Source organism: Lissotriton helveticus, chromosome 10, assembly GCF_964261635.1.
Source record: "Lissotriton helveticus chromosome 10, aLisHel1.1, whole genome shotgun sequence".
NCBI classification, from domain to species: domain Eukaryota; kingdom Metazoa; phylum Chordata; class Amphibia; order Caudata; family Salamandridae; genus Lissotriton; species Lissotriton helveticus.
The window spans coordinates 199,115,724-199,133,254 of NC_136071.1; the positions used below are offsets into that span (position 1 = coordinate 199,115,724).

General features: G+C 41.5%; 1 protein-coding gene across 3 annotated transcripts in view; it reads left to right on the forward strand.

Moving 5' to 3' along the window:
• Nucleotides 1-17,531, forward strand: part of VWA3A (von Willebrand factor A domain containing 3A) — a 528,715-nt gene that overhangs the window by 78,095 nt on the left and 433,089 nt on the right. For all 3 annotated transcript variants that reach the window (XM_078665117.1, XM_078665116.1, XM_078665118.1), the window contains exons 6-8: nt 684-738; nt 3,176-3,274; nt 5,072-5,178. In XM_078665117.1, the coding sequence (XP_078521243.1) occupies nt 684-738; nt 3,176-3,274; nt 5,072-5,178 (261 nt within the window). The remainder of the gene's footprint in view (nt 1-683; nt 739-3,175; nt 3,275-5,071; nt 5,179-17,531) is intronic.

The following is a 17,531-nucleotide window of genomic DNA, read 5'->3' on the forward strand; positions in this document are numbered from 1 at the left end:
AAGATCAATGACATGCTTTTAAACACACAATGGCGTTATCCTTGCCCTTTACATTTAATTATAGCTACGGTATCACACCTGTGTACATTAGCCAGTAAAATGTATGTGTTGTTGTACATTTTTTACATTTGATTTTCATTTCCTGAAAAAGCTACATGTAAAGCGGCATTGCAGCTAAAAGTTAGCATTGCTAAGTGAAAATGGGCCGACCAGCCACTCCTTCTTGTGTCATGAGTGTGGGCATGTATAATTTATTTATTTATTTAAAGAGTTTTATATAGCGCTGGGTAGACCCGGAGGTATCAGAGCGCTTTACATGAGATTCAACAATGTAACAGAAAAAGATCAACAATTACACATTACATAAAAAAATAGGCAATACATTAGAAGAGGAGAGAAGGAAGAGAGAAAAGTAGTGGAGGGGGGAAGGGGAGGTGAGAAAGGGAGGATAAGGGAAGAGACAACAAGGAGAGACGAAAGGAAGTCTGTCTAAAGACCGACTAGGTAGGCGTCCATGAGTGAGTTTGTGTGTGCTTGCGTGTGTGTGTAAGTCCTTGCTAGGCATGTCGAGGGGGTGGGACCTCAGTGTGTACATGGACGGTCTTTGGAAGGTCTTCTGTTGTACTGCCAATTAATACAAAACTAAAGTACTATATTCATGAAATCATATTTTGTTTTGTTAGAGCCTTGGAACTTTACCACCAGAGGATTGATTGGCTCCTGGAAGACAGCAGAAAGGTATGGATATCCATTCTTGCTTTAATGTCCATTAATAAATACATTAATGATAAGATAAGAATCTTCCCTACAATCTTTTTAAAAATAGCTCGCTCTGTTATTCATGTATATATGTGTGCATGCATGTATATGTTACTTATATAGCTCGAAACTAACCAAAAGTGCTGTACAGGGTCAATGGCAAGATTTCGATCAACAGCTGAGTAGAGGGTTAGATCATTTCTGGGACCAAAATGTACTGCTGTTGTATCCATATCTAGTGTTCTTTAAAAAGGTGCATTTTAAACTCTTTCTTGACTTGGTCCTGATTTAAACGGAGATGGTGTACCCGATCTTGGATGCAGAGATAAAAAAAAGGCTTGTCCTCGTATTGTTTCTTGTTTGCACTTCTTTGTCTGCAGTGTCCTGGCTGCCAGTTTGCCTAGAGCCACCAGAAATGCTGACTGTGCATTTCTCAGCCAGCCAGATACACAAGAGATCAGGTTGTGGTGGCTTTGTAAATGATGCAGTTGGTTTTGAAGATGTTGTGGGCTGGCAAGAAGAGCCAGTGGAGCTCCATCAGGTTGTGGGTGATTTGTTCATATTTCTTGTGACCCTGAATGAGATGTGATATGGAGATACATATTTATGGAAATGTATTAGGAAGGTCTATCAATTCTCTTTCCTAAAAACACCCTCTATAATCACTTGATCCCTTGACACTTAATAGCTCATTTATAGTTGGATTTGTTGAGTCTAGAGAAGTGGGCACAAAGTGTAGTTTTCCAGTCACTTTGATGAAAAAGTGTTTGAATAATTGTTTACCGTCTCATTGTTCCTGGTGTGTAGGAATAACTGTAGGCTGCTTGCTGAAAGCTGTGTTAAGATCAGCAGGTTGATGTCCCTGTGTTTGCTATGCCTGCCCTTGATCCATGACTGAAACCAATGACACATACTATTGGTCTGGTGTTAGAATTGGGTTATGTATTTTGAAATGGTCATATGTTGAGGGTGATTGTGGATCCTTTCTACTCAATCTTTCGGTTTGCCTGATACATTATTCCCAGAATCCCCCAGCTAGTTACACCTATGTTTATATCCACCCGCTCTCCCTGACAAATACAATCTGACCCTGTAGTGTATTCTTGTTAGACTCATTCAGCCGTCAATGTTATAGGGACTCTAAAGGTGGTGCCCCAGGTAATATTTCTCTAAAATTGGTACGTTAATCACAGGGGTGTTCAAGATACCTAGAGTCATGCCAGATTTTTTTAAATAGCCTATGACTAAATTCATTTAATTTATATTCAATGTATTTACATTTAGTTTATGTGGATAATAGGAAAACCTGGATTGGACTCCTCTCCTGTGGTCCTTCATCTGACACCCTCAGTTTATAGATACTTATATCTCCTCAATATGATCTTGCTTATTAGTTTGTGGACATAAAGAAATAAATAAAACAACAGCCTTTTTAAAGAGGTGTGACTATTATTGCTACATCAATTTCCAGTTGTGATTTCCACTTTCTGGTATCTATGCTGCATGATTGTTTATTGTTGAAGCTGAGAGCCGTTGAGTGCCAGCGGGGGGCATACATTCAAAATGATAATTTTTCCAATGAAGTACTTTGTGCTTTGTAATTAACACAGAGAAGGTATATTCGTCTTTTGTCATGTTCACCCATTGACTTCCTCGTTCACACAATCATCACTAAGGCCAAATTGTAGTGAGCAGACAAGATTTTGTACCAACAATGAGCCTGATTCGCAAAAGTATACGCACACTTTTGTGTACGTTTCCACTTCCTGTAGTACCTCTACTACTTTTTTGTATTGACAAACTACAAGTTTAATTTTGCTACAGACAAATTACTAGTGGTAAAATTACACTTGTAAAATTACTAGTAGTAAAATTACTCTTGCAGTTTGTGAATACCAAAACAGTTGTAAAGTTACCCCAGCAAGTGTACATTTAAGTTTACCTTTGTGAATGCTCTGAGTGCAATTTTACTACTAGCAATATTACTAGTAGTAAAATTGCTCTTATAGTTAGTGCATATCAAAAAGTAGTGACGTTACTAAAGCAAGTGTAAACTTACACAAAAGTGTAAATTTACCTTTGTGAATCAGGCCCAGTGTCTAATTTCAGCAAGAATGCAGCTTTGTAATGGTGCATTCCTTGTTTTGACATGTGTTCTGGGCATGTGCGCTACAGATATTGACAGTGAAAGGAATAGTTAATCTTTCCACCAACCTGTTTTGCCTAAGCGTTTACCAACTCAGATCTTTACTGACCTTTGGACACTTACTACAATGTAAGTTTGAATCCTTGTTGAATTAAGTGTAAATTGTGGTAATCGCTGTGGTGAGTACTTGTTGTATATCAAATTTTGTTAATGATATATTTTTAGGTATTGTAAAATGTGTAGTCATTAACTTTGTATTTTACTGCTTAGATGTTTGGACTTGTTAAAGGAAACAGAGTTGGAGTTCTTGTTGATTCATCAGATGCAAATTGTGACCCTGGATTACTTGATTTCCAGAGAGGACTTTTGGTAACTACTATTAAAGATTTTTCCTACAAAATTTGTTAAGAGTGATTATCTGCCACTCAACTGAGATCACACTATCCATTGAATGTTGTACCATAAGAATGATAATTCAGCTCAAACGCTTCAGGGCTTTACACATGCTGAGACCGATGAACAGACAACCCAATGTAGAGGGTTTATTAGGTGTTTTCTGTCGGCTGTTCCCTAGAGCACCTCTTTCTTGATAAAGCCATTGTAGCTACACCTGTCCCTTCTCAGCTGGCTTTAGGATGCATGAGTTACAGCTCTTCAGTAAAAGGAATGCATACAGGGAGTCTGTTAAGAGTTAATTGCAGAGGCTGTATAGGTTTCCCTGCTGTAAGTCCCGCTGTGTCATCCCAACTGCAGAAAAAATTGACAGAATAGCACTAGACGTGAAACGGAGGCAGAACTTCTCTCTGAATAGGTCCTTTTTAGTTTTGACCTGGAATGGCACTTATGTCTTTCATGGTAAACATATAGTAATCTAAACATATATAATCTATCCGCAGAGAGGCTTTAGGCCAGCAATCTTCATCCATTGCTGACATTTCATTCACAATTTGGGGCAGCCCCCAGGACAACATACATAAATGCAGCACTAGGTCAGCCCCCTTCAGCTATTGACATCTATGAGGTTGGTTGGCAGTATCATTCACATTTTGAGTGCGAGCCTACGGGGATATACATTGGGTGCTTCCAGGGCAGGCATTTAGAGCGACATCATTTAGACTGTTGACACATGAGTCCACATTGGAAAGAGTCCTTCTCTGGCCTCACCTCTGTTGAGCTACTGTGTTATACCAGCGAAGGTGTTGAGGCAGCGACACCTTCTAAGCCCCACACATATCACCTACGTATAACTGAGGGACAGAATTCACTCAGCCACCACCATTACTTTCCTGATGCCCATTTGTACACAAATGGCGGTGGACATGGCTTCTTTGGAAGTCTTGAGTACCAAGAGCCATTCAGGCCATACTTTGCTTTCGTCTCCATATCAGTCGATAGAAGATGGCTGCCAATAATTGCTATGTGAGATATATTGCTTAGTATACCAAGCATCAGCCAAAATCGCCACCAGCGTGTGTTCATCAAAGCTTTACGTCCTCCTCTGTAGCATCACTGACTGTGCTGCAGCCTCCTGCTCATGGATGGTGATGAGAAAGCTTCTTTGGATCTCCTGTGTGACGAGAACCACCTAGACTGTATTTCGTAACCATCCCGGTATGAAACAACCTAAAATGGTACTCCTTGGTTTTCACAGCACCCTCCTTGTTGCCATCTTCTTTTGGGCTATGGCTTATTTCTTGCTCCTGATGGGTGCTTATCATGCACCAGTGCTGCTTGTTGTGGAAGGATCGCCGTGTGTACTTCACAGATAGCCCTAGCCGCCAGTCCCATGTGAATTATAGTTACATTAATGTTGTGATGGAAATTAATGCAATTACAACATCATGTTATATTTGAGAACTTCACTTTAAAGTGAAGAAGTTGAAAAGTGAGCCGCTTACTGTGTTTAACTTTTTATGTTTTGGGTCCATTACACAAAAACATGTGAGAGTATGTAAAAGAGTAATACAGGAGTACTACTTTGCTTAGTACAAAAAAATGCTTTTGTGTTATGCCCAAAGTGATTCTTTCTTGATATTTACTATTGTTTAAAGTTGTTCTGCTGTACTTTAAATACATTTACAATTAAGTTCAATTAATAGTCAGAACTCTTATTTTGGAGATAAAGTGTGTATTTGTAATAACATGTTGTTTTTTTTTTGCATGAAGTACCTCATAGATGAACAGCTGTGTTACAAGAAGCAACTGTACTTCATCTCATTCAGTACAGATATCTCATGTCCATGGGAGACAGCAAAAGACGTCAATGTACGCCTGTAAGTGTATCCGTTATGTTGGTTCTGTCATGCAGTTTTAAAGTGTGTGTGTACTTCCATTTAGGACATGGGATTTGAGCTTTAGATAAGGCATTACATCCATAACACCGTGGACTTTAGCAGTCACAGCATTCGTTCTCCGTATCTTGTAACCAATATAAGGGCGTATAACAACTGTAATAGTTGTTGCCTGAATTGTTTTAAAATTCTATTAGAAGATTTCATCCATAAAGACATATCTTGACCATCTTCCGAAGGATGCCAAAGGTGAAGCAAGAAAATTCTCCATGAAGGGGAGCGTGCCTCCTCTGAAATATTCGACTGTGCCATAGACAATGAATCGACAGGTTTCCGACAGATAGCAGAAGCAGCAGCCCTACGAAGACAAGGGTGGCTGACAGTCACTACCTTCAGACCGGAGGTTTATAGCAAAATTCTAGACCTCCCATATGAGCCCTCTTTGGGAAACAAATTGACAACATCCTCCAATCAATTAAGACGGATACTGATACAGCTAAGTCTCTGGGTACCCTGCAATATCAAAAAATTCCATGACTCCAAACACAATCCTCTTTCGACAATAGCATCCATTTCACCTCGAAAATCCGCACAGCTGTTTCCTGGTGGAACCGATAGTCGAATCTCGCCACAGGCTTAACATTCATAGCCCAAGTTTCCCTATTGGTCACAACAACAAACGCTTTCTGAGAGGGTTGGGGAGCTCATCCCCAAGATTTGCAAGTGTGTCAAATGGGAACCATCGCAGATACTTCTACATATAAACCTGCTGGAACTCAAGGCAGTACACCTAACCTTTCAAGCCTTCTTTCCCAGAATATAAAAGTCCACAGTGCTCATTCGCACAGACAACACCACAACCATGCATTATATCAACAAGGAAGGGGGCACAAGAGGGGCAAAAGTTATGGGAGTGGTCCATCAGTCTTCCAGCTGAATCTAAAAGCGGAATATGTGTTGTTAAAGTAAAATGCCATTGCAGACATACTGATCAGAATGGGAAGCACCTGCCATGAGTGGAAAATAAATCAGGAAGTCCTGGAGGTAATTTTCCACCAATGGGGCAAGCCGAATCTGGACCTGTTCGCAACCTTCCAGAAGCAGAAATGCCGGGTCTACGCAAGCTGGTAACAGCCAGAGTTGCGCAAGATCAGCTGTTTAACATAGTAAGAATTTACCCCATCCTCTTTCAAACATCTGCGTTTCTCATAAATCCCTTGGTTATAATCATACTACAGAATATTCTTTTTTCTCCATTTGGCTTGATAATCAACCGTGCACCCGAGTACTCTAAATCCATCACCAATAATGACAACAGTTATCTAAAATCATGACATAGCACCAACTACTGAGCTTGGCGTTCAAAAATATACATGCCACTTCACCTTCCCAGATTTCACAAGTGATTTTTTGCCATACCCCGCCCTGCATGCTGTGTTCAGTGAACCAGTTCTCTCTGATCTCCCAAGAACCCCTGGCATACCTCAGGATTGGGTTCCTTTGAACTCCTTGACCTTCTATTTGGAAAACCTTTCCCACTCAGTTCAAGTTAGTGACGTCCATCCAAGTATTCAAGTTGGCACCCAAACCCCACCTCTTTGATCTTGACATGCTATCAAGTGATATTCAACCCTAACGTGTCCCTCAATGTAGAAAAGTATATCTCTCTGTATTTATTTCTTAGCCATAATGTCTTGCTGTCTTTCGTTTTGTGAACAACAGTTTTGTCAGTGTCTGCACCCCCTTGGTTATTCACACATCATTAATTATATACTTATGTACATACTGTCTCTATTGCTAAGTAATACATTTCTATCACAAGAAATGTGAATGCAAGTACAATACTAATATACTATATATCCAGTACCTCTAAAAAATACATTTTGTTTGGTGAAATCGGTACCTACTGGATTCCTTAAAGGAGCGTTGCCAAAATTCTCCTGGATAGAAGGTGATGCCTATGTGGCCCATTTCAAGCTTTGTTTGATTTTCTGGGGGAATATTTTACTTGACTTTTCAGCCAAACGAATTTGTTGTGTTGGTCTCTGAATACAAGTCATCAACACTTGCCCCAGTATTGGAACTTTCATAGATTCCCATGCTTTGTATCATTCCCCCGTCGTCGGAATCGGAGCCTCGGTAAATAAAAAATACCATAGCAGTAAGTACAAAAGAGAAAACTAGGCTTAGGCCTCATCTCATTTTGTAGCTCATCCACTTCTTTTTGTAAAAGAGACCAAAATTCTGCAACAACCAATCAGAACAGCCTCACCCCATAGAACCCTCCTGAGAGCCTCAGAGCCTCAGATTTTCTACCGCACGTTGTGCTGGGGAGTCTCCACTGAGCTCTGCTCAGTTTTCTCTTCAGATTGGATTCTTTTTCCATTTCTTCAACTTTGATATATGTCTGACAAGGAGAAGAAGGCGTTATTTAGAGCTTGTGCTACCTGTTCTAAGAAGAGGCTGTTTGTGGAGGACAAGCATGAGGACTGTATCTACTGCTTGTACCTGGAAAAGGAGAAGGGAGGCAAGAAACCTTCTACTGTCCCTCAGGAAGGAATATCGGACAAGAAACTACGTCCGTCGATGACAAAAACAGCTGGTACATCGACGACAACTTCCAAAAAAGACTTGGGTTCAGGTACAGCTTCGTCGACGGTGGTGGCGTTGATGTCTTCGTCGACGTTTAAGGTACCTGTTTCCTGCTCGTTGATGATGGTGTCTACATTTTCGACGTCGACGATAATGACGACGAAGGTAGTGTCAACGGCAACGACGACGACGAGGACAATGTCGACGACGGCGGCAGCCATGATGATGACGACGAGCTCGTCGACGACACCGTCGACGATCAATCCTCCGCCGACGATCAATCTTCCGTTGACGATACCGTTGACGGTTCCGTCGACGACGATTTCGCTGACGTTTCCGTCGACGACGAGTCCGTCGACGACGTCATCGATGATTCAAAGGGTCCATCGACACCACTTACAACAACGCCAGACAAGGAAGGGAGACGTCTGGACAATGTGGGAAAAAGATTCTCTACTATGGCCAGCCTCTTGGTTCGAGCTGCTAATGCTCTTGCTATCTTGGGCAGATATGATCGCCAGATGCAGTGCGATTTATCCCCGTTTGTGGACCAACTTCCGGATGGATCGAAAGATGAGGCCAGGAAGATACTGGTGGAAGGGGAGCGTTCCTCTTCAGAGGTGATAGATTGTGCTATGGACATAGCAACTACAGCTTTCCGTGCACTAGCGGGTTCAGCAGTTTTAAGGCGTCAAGGCTGGTTACGGGCAACTTGGTTTCGCCAGGAAGTTCAAAATAAGATCTTGGACTTACCTTACAACGGAGAGATGCTTTTTGGTAAGCATGTAGATGATACCCTTCAAGGCATCAAGAAGGACATGGACACGGCAAGGTCCTTGGGATCATTGAATTACTGCAAAGTTCCTTTCAGAGGTGCGAGAGGGAGAGGTTTTTCCTCGTACAGAGGTGGCAATCAACAGCGCAACTCTTCGTACTCGCAATCCTCGCTCTCTTGCAAGCCACAATACACACAGCGCCAAGGCCAGTTGGCGTCTTTCTCTTGCCAGCCACCAAGAGGGCGTCAAGGGCGTCAAGGGAGAGACAATTCTAAGCGGCAATAGCGGCTTCATGGCTCTTTCTACTGTTCCTAACCCTCCGATAACATCAGTGGGGGGCAGGATTTCTCATTGTCTACGCAGCTGGAAGGTTATTACATCAGACCAGTGGGTTCTGAATATCATTCAGAGTGGCCACACTTTGGAGTTTCAACAGCTTCCTCCAACCAGAGCCTTGGGCGCCAACGAATCGAAACATCTAGGACTTTTACATCTCAAAGCTCACCAACTTTTCATCAAGGGGGCAATAGAACCTGTCCCTCACTCCCAAAGGGGGAAAGGGTTTTATTCCAGGTTCTTCCTGGTTCACAAGACAAAAGAAAAATGGCGTCCAATAATAGATCTAAGGGAGCTCAACACCTATCTCATAAAGCTATCCTTCAGGATGGTCACCCTTCAGGATATTCTACGGCTACTGAATCCAGGAGACTACATGGCGACTCTGTATTTAGAGGATGCATGCTTCCATGTGCCGATCCACTCAGCTCACAGGCAATACCTACGCTTCACAGTAGGCAAGAGCCACTTTCAGTTCAAAGTGCTTCCTTTTGGTCTCAGGTCCGCTCCAAGGATATTTACAAAAGTACTGGCTCCGGTGGCGGCGTTTCTCAGAAAACAATCTCTAGAGGTCTTTCCCTACCTAGATGATTGACTGATAAAAGCTCCATCTTTCCAGACAGCTTCCAGGGCGGTCACAAGCTGCATTCAACTTTTCAACCAACTGGGCCTTCAACTCAACAAGGAGAAATCGATCCTTCTTCCATCCAGGTCAGCAAATTTTCTAGGCTCTATCCTGGACACAAATCGCTGCAAGGCCTATCCATCGGAGGAACGTCAGAACAAACTTTTTCTGTCAGCTCGTCTCTTGCAAAAGAGGAAATCACTGTTGGTCCGTCTCTACAAGTCCCTGCTTGGATCGATATCATCCTGCATACCATTGATTCCGCACTGCAGGCTTCGAATGCGTCCACTACAAGAGCAACTGGACAGGCAATGGTGCCAAGCGGAAGGCTCGTTCGACGACAGACTCACGGTGACATAAGCAATGAAAAAAACAAGCAGCTGGTGGTTGGTAAAAGACAACATCTCAAGAGGTCTAACCTTCACGCTTCCTCCATCTCCCATGGTTCTAACCACGGACGCCTCACTGTAAGGCTGCGGAGCGGTGCTACAAGAGTTGAAGGTGAGCGGTCATTGGGATCCAGACCAACGCAAGTTCCGCATCAATCTATTGGAACTCAAAGCTATTCGCTTGGCCCTACAGGCCTTTCTTCCGAGGATTCAGAATCACACAGTGCTGGTTCGCACGGACAACACACACAACGGACATGCACTATATAAACAAACAGGGCGGGACAAGATCCCGGGCTCTTTGAAAAGAAGCTCAGGGAATTTGGAACTGGGCAATTCTCCACAACATTGCTCTTACGGCAGAGAACCTCGCAGGTTCGCTCAATTCAACAGCAGATGCGTTGAGTCGCCAAAGATCGATCAGTCACGAGTGGGAATTAAACCAGACCATTCTCAAGGTCTTTTCAGTTTGGGGAACCTTGACCATAGACCTGTTTGCAACCCCGGAGAACACCAAATGCCAGTTCTACGCAAGCAGGGATCACCAACGGAGGTCCTTGGGGAATGCACTTTTGATAGCTTGGTGCGGCGCATTTGTCTACGCCTTTCCTCCAATTCCACTAATCCCGAGGCTGATCAGGAAACTCAAGGCGGAACCTTGCAAAATTATTTTAATTGCACCAGCGTGGCCCCGACAGTTCTGGTACATGGAACTCCTCCTGCTGTCTCAGGATCAACCGATTCACCTGCAGCTGATTCCGTCTCTTTTGACAATGTCTCAGGGTCAAGTGCTCCATCCAGACCCGAGCTCACTCCAATTGACAGCGTGGCTCCTGAGTACAGAGAATTCCAGGCCTTGAACCTCACAGAAGAGTGTAAGGTTATTCTGTCTCAGGCCCGGGCTTCGAGTACAAACAAGACTTATCGGGATCGGGCGAAATGGAAGAGGTTCTGTCTCTGGTGTCAGAGGCAGGATATTCATCCATACACTTCAGCTCCGCATCAGCTTTTGCCATATATTCTTTCTCTGGCTAAGTCAGGTTTGGCTCATTCTTCTGTCAAAGTACATCTAGCAGCCATCTCTAGATTCAGGTCCTTCACTTTGGTCCGCACGGATTATTAAACATTTCCTGAAGGGCCTGTTCAGAGTTTTCCCTCCAGTCCGGCCTCCACCACCTGTCTGGCAGCTTAATTTAGTTTTGGCTCATCTGATGAGAGCTCCGTTTGAGCCCATTCACAGAGCAGATCTAAAATTTGTATCGTGGAAACTGGCTCTTCTATTAGCCTTAACATCAGCTAGGAGGATTAGTGAGCTCCAAGCGCTCACGATTGAGGAACCCTTTCTTCAGTTTAAAAAGGATATTCTGATTCTAAGGACAAATCCAAAATTTATCCCGAAGGTCCCATCCGAATTCCATCTGGATGAGCCGGTGATTTTGAAATCGTTTTTCCCATGACCTACTACACCAGCGGAGAGGTCTTTGCATTCTTCGGATGTTCAGAGGTTTCTGAAATTTTATCTGGAACGAACAAAACCATTCAGGAAGTCTTCTCAACTTTTGGTCTCTTATAGTGCTCCGCGGAAGGGATTTCCACTTTCAAAGCACAGTATTTCACGTTGGATCTCTAATACAATTCAATTTTGTCATCAAGAAGCGGGCAAACCGCTTGAAAGACGAGTTCGTGCTCATTCAACGAGATCTGTTGCTTCATCAGTGGCTCTATTCTCAGGAGTCCCTATCAAGGACATCTGTAGAGCAGCTACGTGGAGCTGTAGCCACACCTTCACAAAGCACTACTGCTTGGACTCTTCCATGAAGGACGATGCAGCGGTGGGGCAAGCAGTCCTGAGAAATCTTTTTCAATGAGAGGTGAGCTTTTCCTACAATCCCTCCTTCCTGTATTGCACATTTTGTATTGATTAGTGTATTCTTCTCTGTGTTAACATTTTTTATGATTTGTTTCCTATGAGTCTAACTATGTTGACATGTAAGGATATTCATGTAACAAAATGTGCTTTTATGTCTTACTGCTAGTTACTCTGATACAAAGCATGGAAATCTATGAAAGTTCCAATACTGGGGCAAGAAAACAAGTTACTTACCTGTAACTTTGGTTCCCCAGTATTGGTAATTTTCATAGATTTCCATGCGCCCACCCTCCTCCCCTGGGAAAGCTCGGCCTTTTTCTTTACTGAGATAGTTGCTGTTACACAACGGCTACGAAAATCTGAGGCTCTGAGGCTCTCTCAGGAGGGTTCTATGGGGTGAGGCTGTTCTGATTGCTTATTGCAGAATGTTGGTATCTTTTACAAAAACAGGTGGATAAGCTACAAAATGAGATGAGGCCTAAGCCTAGTTTTCTCTTTTGTACTTACTGCTATGGTATTTTTTATTTACTGAGGCTCCCATATCGACGACGGGGGAATGATACAAAGCATGGGAATCTATGAAAGTTACCAATACTGGGGAATCAAAGTTACAGGTAAGTAACTTGTTTTCTTCCTTTATTTAAAAAAAGCTGACATACATTGTGAGCTGTCACCCAATGTACCTTTTAAGTATTATCGATTGGCAGGCTGGGTTTGGTGAAAACATTCAACAGGAAGAAGGGTGCTAGAATCACAATTTGATTGGCTAGTAGAGCACATTTTATTACATGATGCAGATTTGAAAAAAACACGTCTTCCCAGCTAGTTATTTTAGATTTTCTGAAAGAACAGGTAGGCCAGAACAGCATAAACATTATATTCATGTTCTAGCAATGATTCGGTTACATGTTATCCGGTAGTCGCAGACTGTTGTTTTTTTTAAATGTAGGAAACACTGTTCACCTAGTCATCACATAGACCCAAAGCAAAAGATCTGACTAATGTCAAATGGAGTCTTTCTTCAGACATGGCTCTAATCAGAGACAAATATAATATTTGCTTCCTGGTTCCACCTCTATTTTTAATATGAATCCACATTAAAAAGGTGACATTGTGTTCTGTTGTATGGAAATTTTGGAATGTATTTCCAACTATACCTTGCATTGGATGTTTTCCCCAGTTTCTAGTTGCCTCACTTTTGAAATTGTTTGTTCTTCTTCAAAAGGAGTTACTAAGCTCCTCTGAAAAATAGTAATGTCACATTTTAATACATGTGAATACGTTCCATATGATTTTTTGACAACATGAATGCCATCATTTAAAAAAAATGACTGATAGTACAGCTACCGAAAATGTAATCTTGGATATGTAACAAATGGGAAACAAGCACAGGCAAAGGCAGTAGGCCTGGGTTTAATTTGCCCACACATGTAAACAAAGGTATTCGCAAATGCTGTCATCACGTTAAAAGCCTTCCCTATTGCCCTAGACAATTCTCAGAAAGAAGTAGTGAGAACATAGAATATATATTGTTTTCTTTATAGAATGCATATGGCTGATAAATACTTGAATGTGTAAGAGTGATGATTAAGTGTAGTTTTCAGATGTAAAATCATCCCTCAGGCATTCTAATGGAAGCACTTCCTGGAAGGGGGACTGATACACTGAATAGCCAATAGCGTGATGTGAGAGAGTAATATTCTTTTGGCCAGAGCCTAAGCAGACTATATATATTTTACACAATTGATAGTAATACAGCTTGGAGGCAGCTGAGCTGTCAAGTCAGATCTAGAAACAAGGGGAGGCAGAAAGAACAGCGAAGCCTTTGGAACCATATGATATGTGATAATTACTTATTTTTCTCTCCGTGCCTTCTACCCTTTATTCGGACACCTGAGTAAAATCTCCCGGCAGGCAAGTAAACAAGGGGTCATTGTTTTTCAAGGGAAAGGCCATAGAGGTGGTGACCACTTACAAATATCTGTGAGTTTGGTTAGACCACAGTGGCCGTTCAACAGCACATATTACGTTCCAACAAAGGGTAGCAAATTCACTTGTGGGGATATTCCATTAAGTGAAAAAAATCAATGAATACTCGAGACCTAACTGCCCTCCCGAAGGTAACAGGATGCACATTGCTGCCTACAGTGGCTTATGGGGCACTCACATTCAGAGACAGAATGGCCCGTTGGCTGAACAGAGAAGAGTCATCTTGCTACCACAGACTATTTTAGCTTCCGAACTGCACCTTGCATGCTCCAATCCGGCTAGAGTGTGAGCTAACCTACCAACAATGGCTATTAAAAGCCAGGTACACAGCTCATTATCTGAAAGCAAAGTAGTCCCAGCAGCACACTCTAAAAAATTACACCTGGAAGCTAATAAGCAATCCGGCAACAAACTGCCACAAGGTCTTACTGCATGCTTTGGAGGGCTTCAAACACGACCAATATGGGCAAGCGGGCTATCAACTCCTATGGGGCTAAGCTACTGATGAAACAAGCTAAGCTAATATCAGCAGACCTGGACGCACAAGCAGCCAAAAATCTTCGTCATGGTAGTTTAACCTCAAGGCTTTATGAACTAGGGTCTCTGCCATCCTACCTTTCCCTGTCCCATAACCTTACAACGAAACGATTTAATGGGCCTGTGTTTTGCTCTAGTCCCCCGAAGTCTTATGGATATGGATGGAGGAACGTGGAGGTCTATGTGCCAATGCAGATGAATCATTGACCCATGTGCTATTTATTTGCGAAGAGTTGGCCCCACTAGGGACAATTCGGCTTCTTTCAATTTTGCACATTTTGAATACTCTGGCTTACCTGAAACTATAGAGACATGCTTGAGAGGGGAATCTGCGCAACTAGACGCTCACCTCATGAAATTTATGAAGGCTTCAATAACTTTAACGTCTGAGTGACAATTGTGACAGTACAAGTTTGGTGCACAAAGCAGAATCAGCCACTGAAGAATACCCTAATGCACTACCTGCCTTTCCTTTTAGCATGCTGACCAAGCATGGGGGTAAAAACAACACGCCTCTGTATGGACCTTTGATTGAAAAATTGAATCTAATTGGGCTTTCATGGTTTCAGTTTCTATTGTTGGTAAATTCTGGTGGTTTTTTTTCAGTGTTTTCAATACTTTAAAGAAACAGTGGTTATCAGTGGTTACACATTCCACGCCATTAAAAACAACAAAAACACTGTTTTCCGGTGTTTATGGAATGTTTTGCTTTTATTATTATTTACTTTCAGCACTGATAGTGCATGTGTATAGACCATGTGCGTACAGGATAAATACATATTTACAAATCAAACTTATTGTAGTACACCATACAATACTTCTTTAGTGAGTCTGGTCATGGGTGCTTACTCTTTACTTCCCATGTAAACATTTATCTATGAAAAGGCCCCCTCAACATTGGCACTTGAGATGGGCAATACCAAAACAGCCAGTACACAATTTGCTAACTCTGGCCACTGACATAGCTTTCCATGCCAATACTGGTACACCTTAAGATTGTGATTCTGTAAGAGCGGTTCTGCAACTATTGCATTGTACTGGGCTTATATGCCCTCAGTTATTGAAGTGGTCAAAAATAAAACAGTACTTTTCAAAGTACAGAGAAAATTCCTCTTTGTGGTGTACTTTTCTTTCACATCACTATCAATATGCGACCAAGGATCCTCATATTTTTGGGCTTTGGCATCATAACTAAGCAAAAATTCAGTAAACGGTCGCCTCATGGATAACATAGCATTCATGGCCTCTATGATTGAGAGAACCACAGGCTAAATGGCACATTTGGGATGATTCTTTGATGCCACACAAAGCACAAAATGAGAAATATTTACGTTTTAGTTTACCGCCCATAATGAACAGTGCACCAAAATGGGCTACAAAGTCAATAGTATTCTTCATTAACTCTGAAGATTGTAAAGATGCTTTCAACTTATCATCTAGCAAATGGCAATGATCTCTTACAGGGAAGCACTTCACCACAGGTATTGATGTTGAACTTGGTAAGAACTTTCTGCAGCAGCATTCCAAGTGACACTGCGTTCCATGTTTTCCAAACTTCTAATGTCATGTTTTCATCACTATCTCAAAGGCTTGGTGACAGCACTCTTTTCACATATACCTGCCACTACACCTTGCACTGAAAGTTTGAAGCCTGGGGTGTTTTAGCAATTCGCATACTATCAATACTGACTCACTAGAAAAGGAGGCTGATGTATCAAAGTGTTTCACCCATTCTCTGTCTGTGGGTAAATGTGATGGTACATATTGGGAAAGATTCTTATGAAACCAGCCGTTTTACCTATCAGTGAAAGAACGTAGACAAAATATCAAATATGGTTTTGATATTTCCTGATTCTCTACAGTTTATAAAATAATTAAGTAAGACCTTAAACATGCTTCTAAACCCTGCATCTTTAAATAAAAGACCGCAAAACTGAAAAAAAGCAAAAGGAAGAAGAAACAATATTTTAGTGACATCTTTAAACAACAAAACACAAGCAGAATAATGTTAGCCCAGTCTTTCTTGCTGCTGTCTTGTATAACAAAGTTACATTGTATTGGCCCCTTCTGGAAGAAATAAAAATGACTCTTTCACTCACCTTTTCCTTTCTTTGAATGCCATTTCGTTTATAGTGACAAAGGTGTTTTTTCAGTGTTTATATGTTTACACTGGTGAGGCCTATTTTCCTTTCAGTGGGGTTTTCTCAGTTACTATATGTTTAAGCCTAAAACAGGATAACCTAATTTTGATATATTGTGGGATTTTATTGAATTTGTTAGTGCATCCTTAATATGTATTGAAACATTTTACTGTTGAGATTTTTTTCATAAAGTGCAATTTTTGTAATGATTTTAAGTAATCGTAAAGTAAATAAATGAATCTAATCATCCTAATCTAGGCCTTCTAGTTTAGGGGACTATCCCAAGTGATATTTATATTTACTTAAGCGGTTTAGTTATATCTTGTTTAAAGGTTTGTCCCAAAAGATATTTATTTCTAGTGTAGAGGTTTGCACTAAACTATATTTATTACACGTGCTATTTTCAAGTGTGTTTTCAGTGACCCTGTGCCCATTTTTTAGTGTAAGCCTCTCTTTTTGTGAGTGCTGAGCATCACATATTGGGCTGAGATACTTGATGTAAAAATTTTCTCAACAGTTTTTGCAGGCACATCTTGTGCATCCAGTTTCATGGGCCTGTAGAAAACCTTTTTTGAAAGTCATAAGATAGTGATTGCTTTCCCATAGATTTTCTCACTAAACCTTTCAATTATTATAACTAGCTCTTTTATATGTTTTTGTGAATCCAAAATAGGACTTTTATCAAGGTGTAAAATATAGAAAAACAATCATATATGCTTCTCAGCATAACAGTTACTTGGAGGTACTCAGCCAATCACCTTTAAAAAGAGGAAGGGTTGCATTATTCAGTAGCCCCAACATGGATGTAGGCATGGCACCCATGAGGCTCCCTTACACTAACTGGAACAATGACCAGCAGGAATGTGGTCTCCCCTTGAACTAGTAAAAGCATCCTTGCATGAGCACTTGTGCACAACATGCATGTCTTAATGCCATTGTACACAGACAGGGTAGCTTACTGCTGTGGGTTGCATTTTTTCTGCTTGGGTATTATCAGCCTTGTGGAATTAATAACTACAAATCTATCTATCTATCTATCTATCTATCTATCTATCTATCTATCTATCTATCTATCTATCT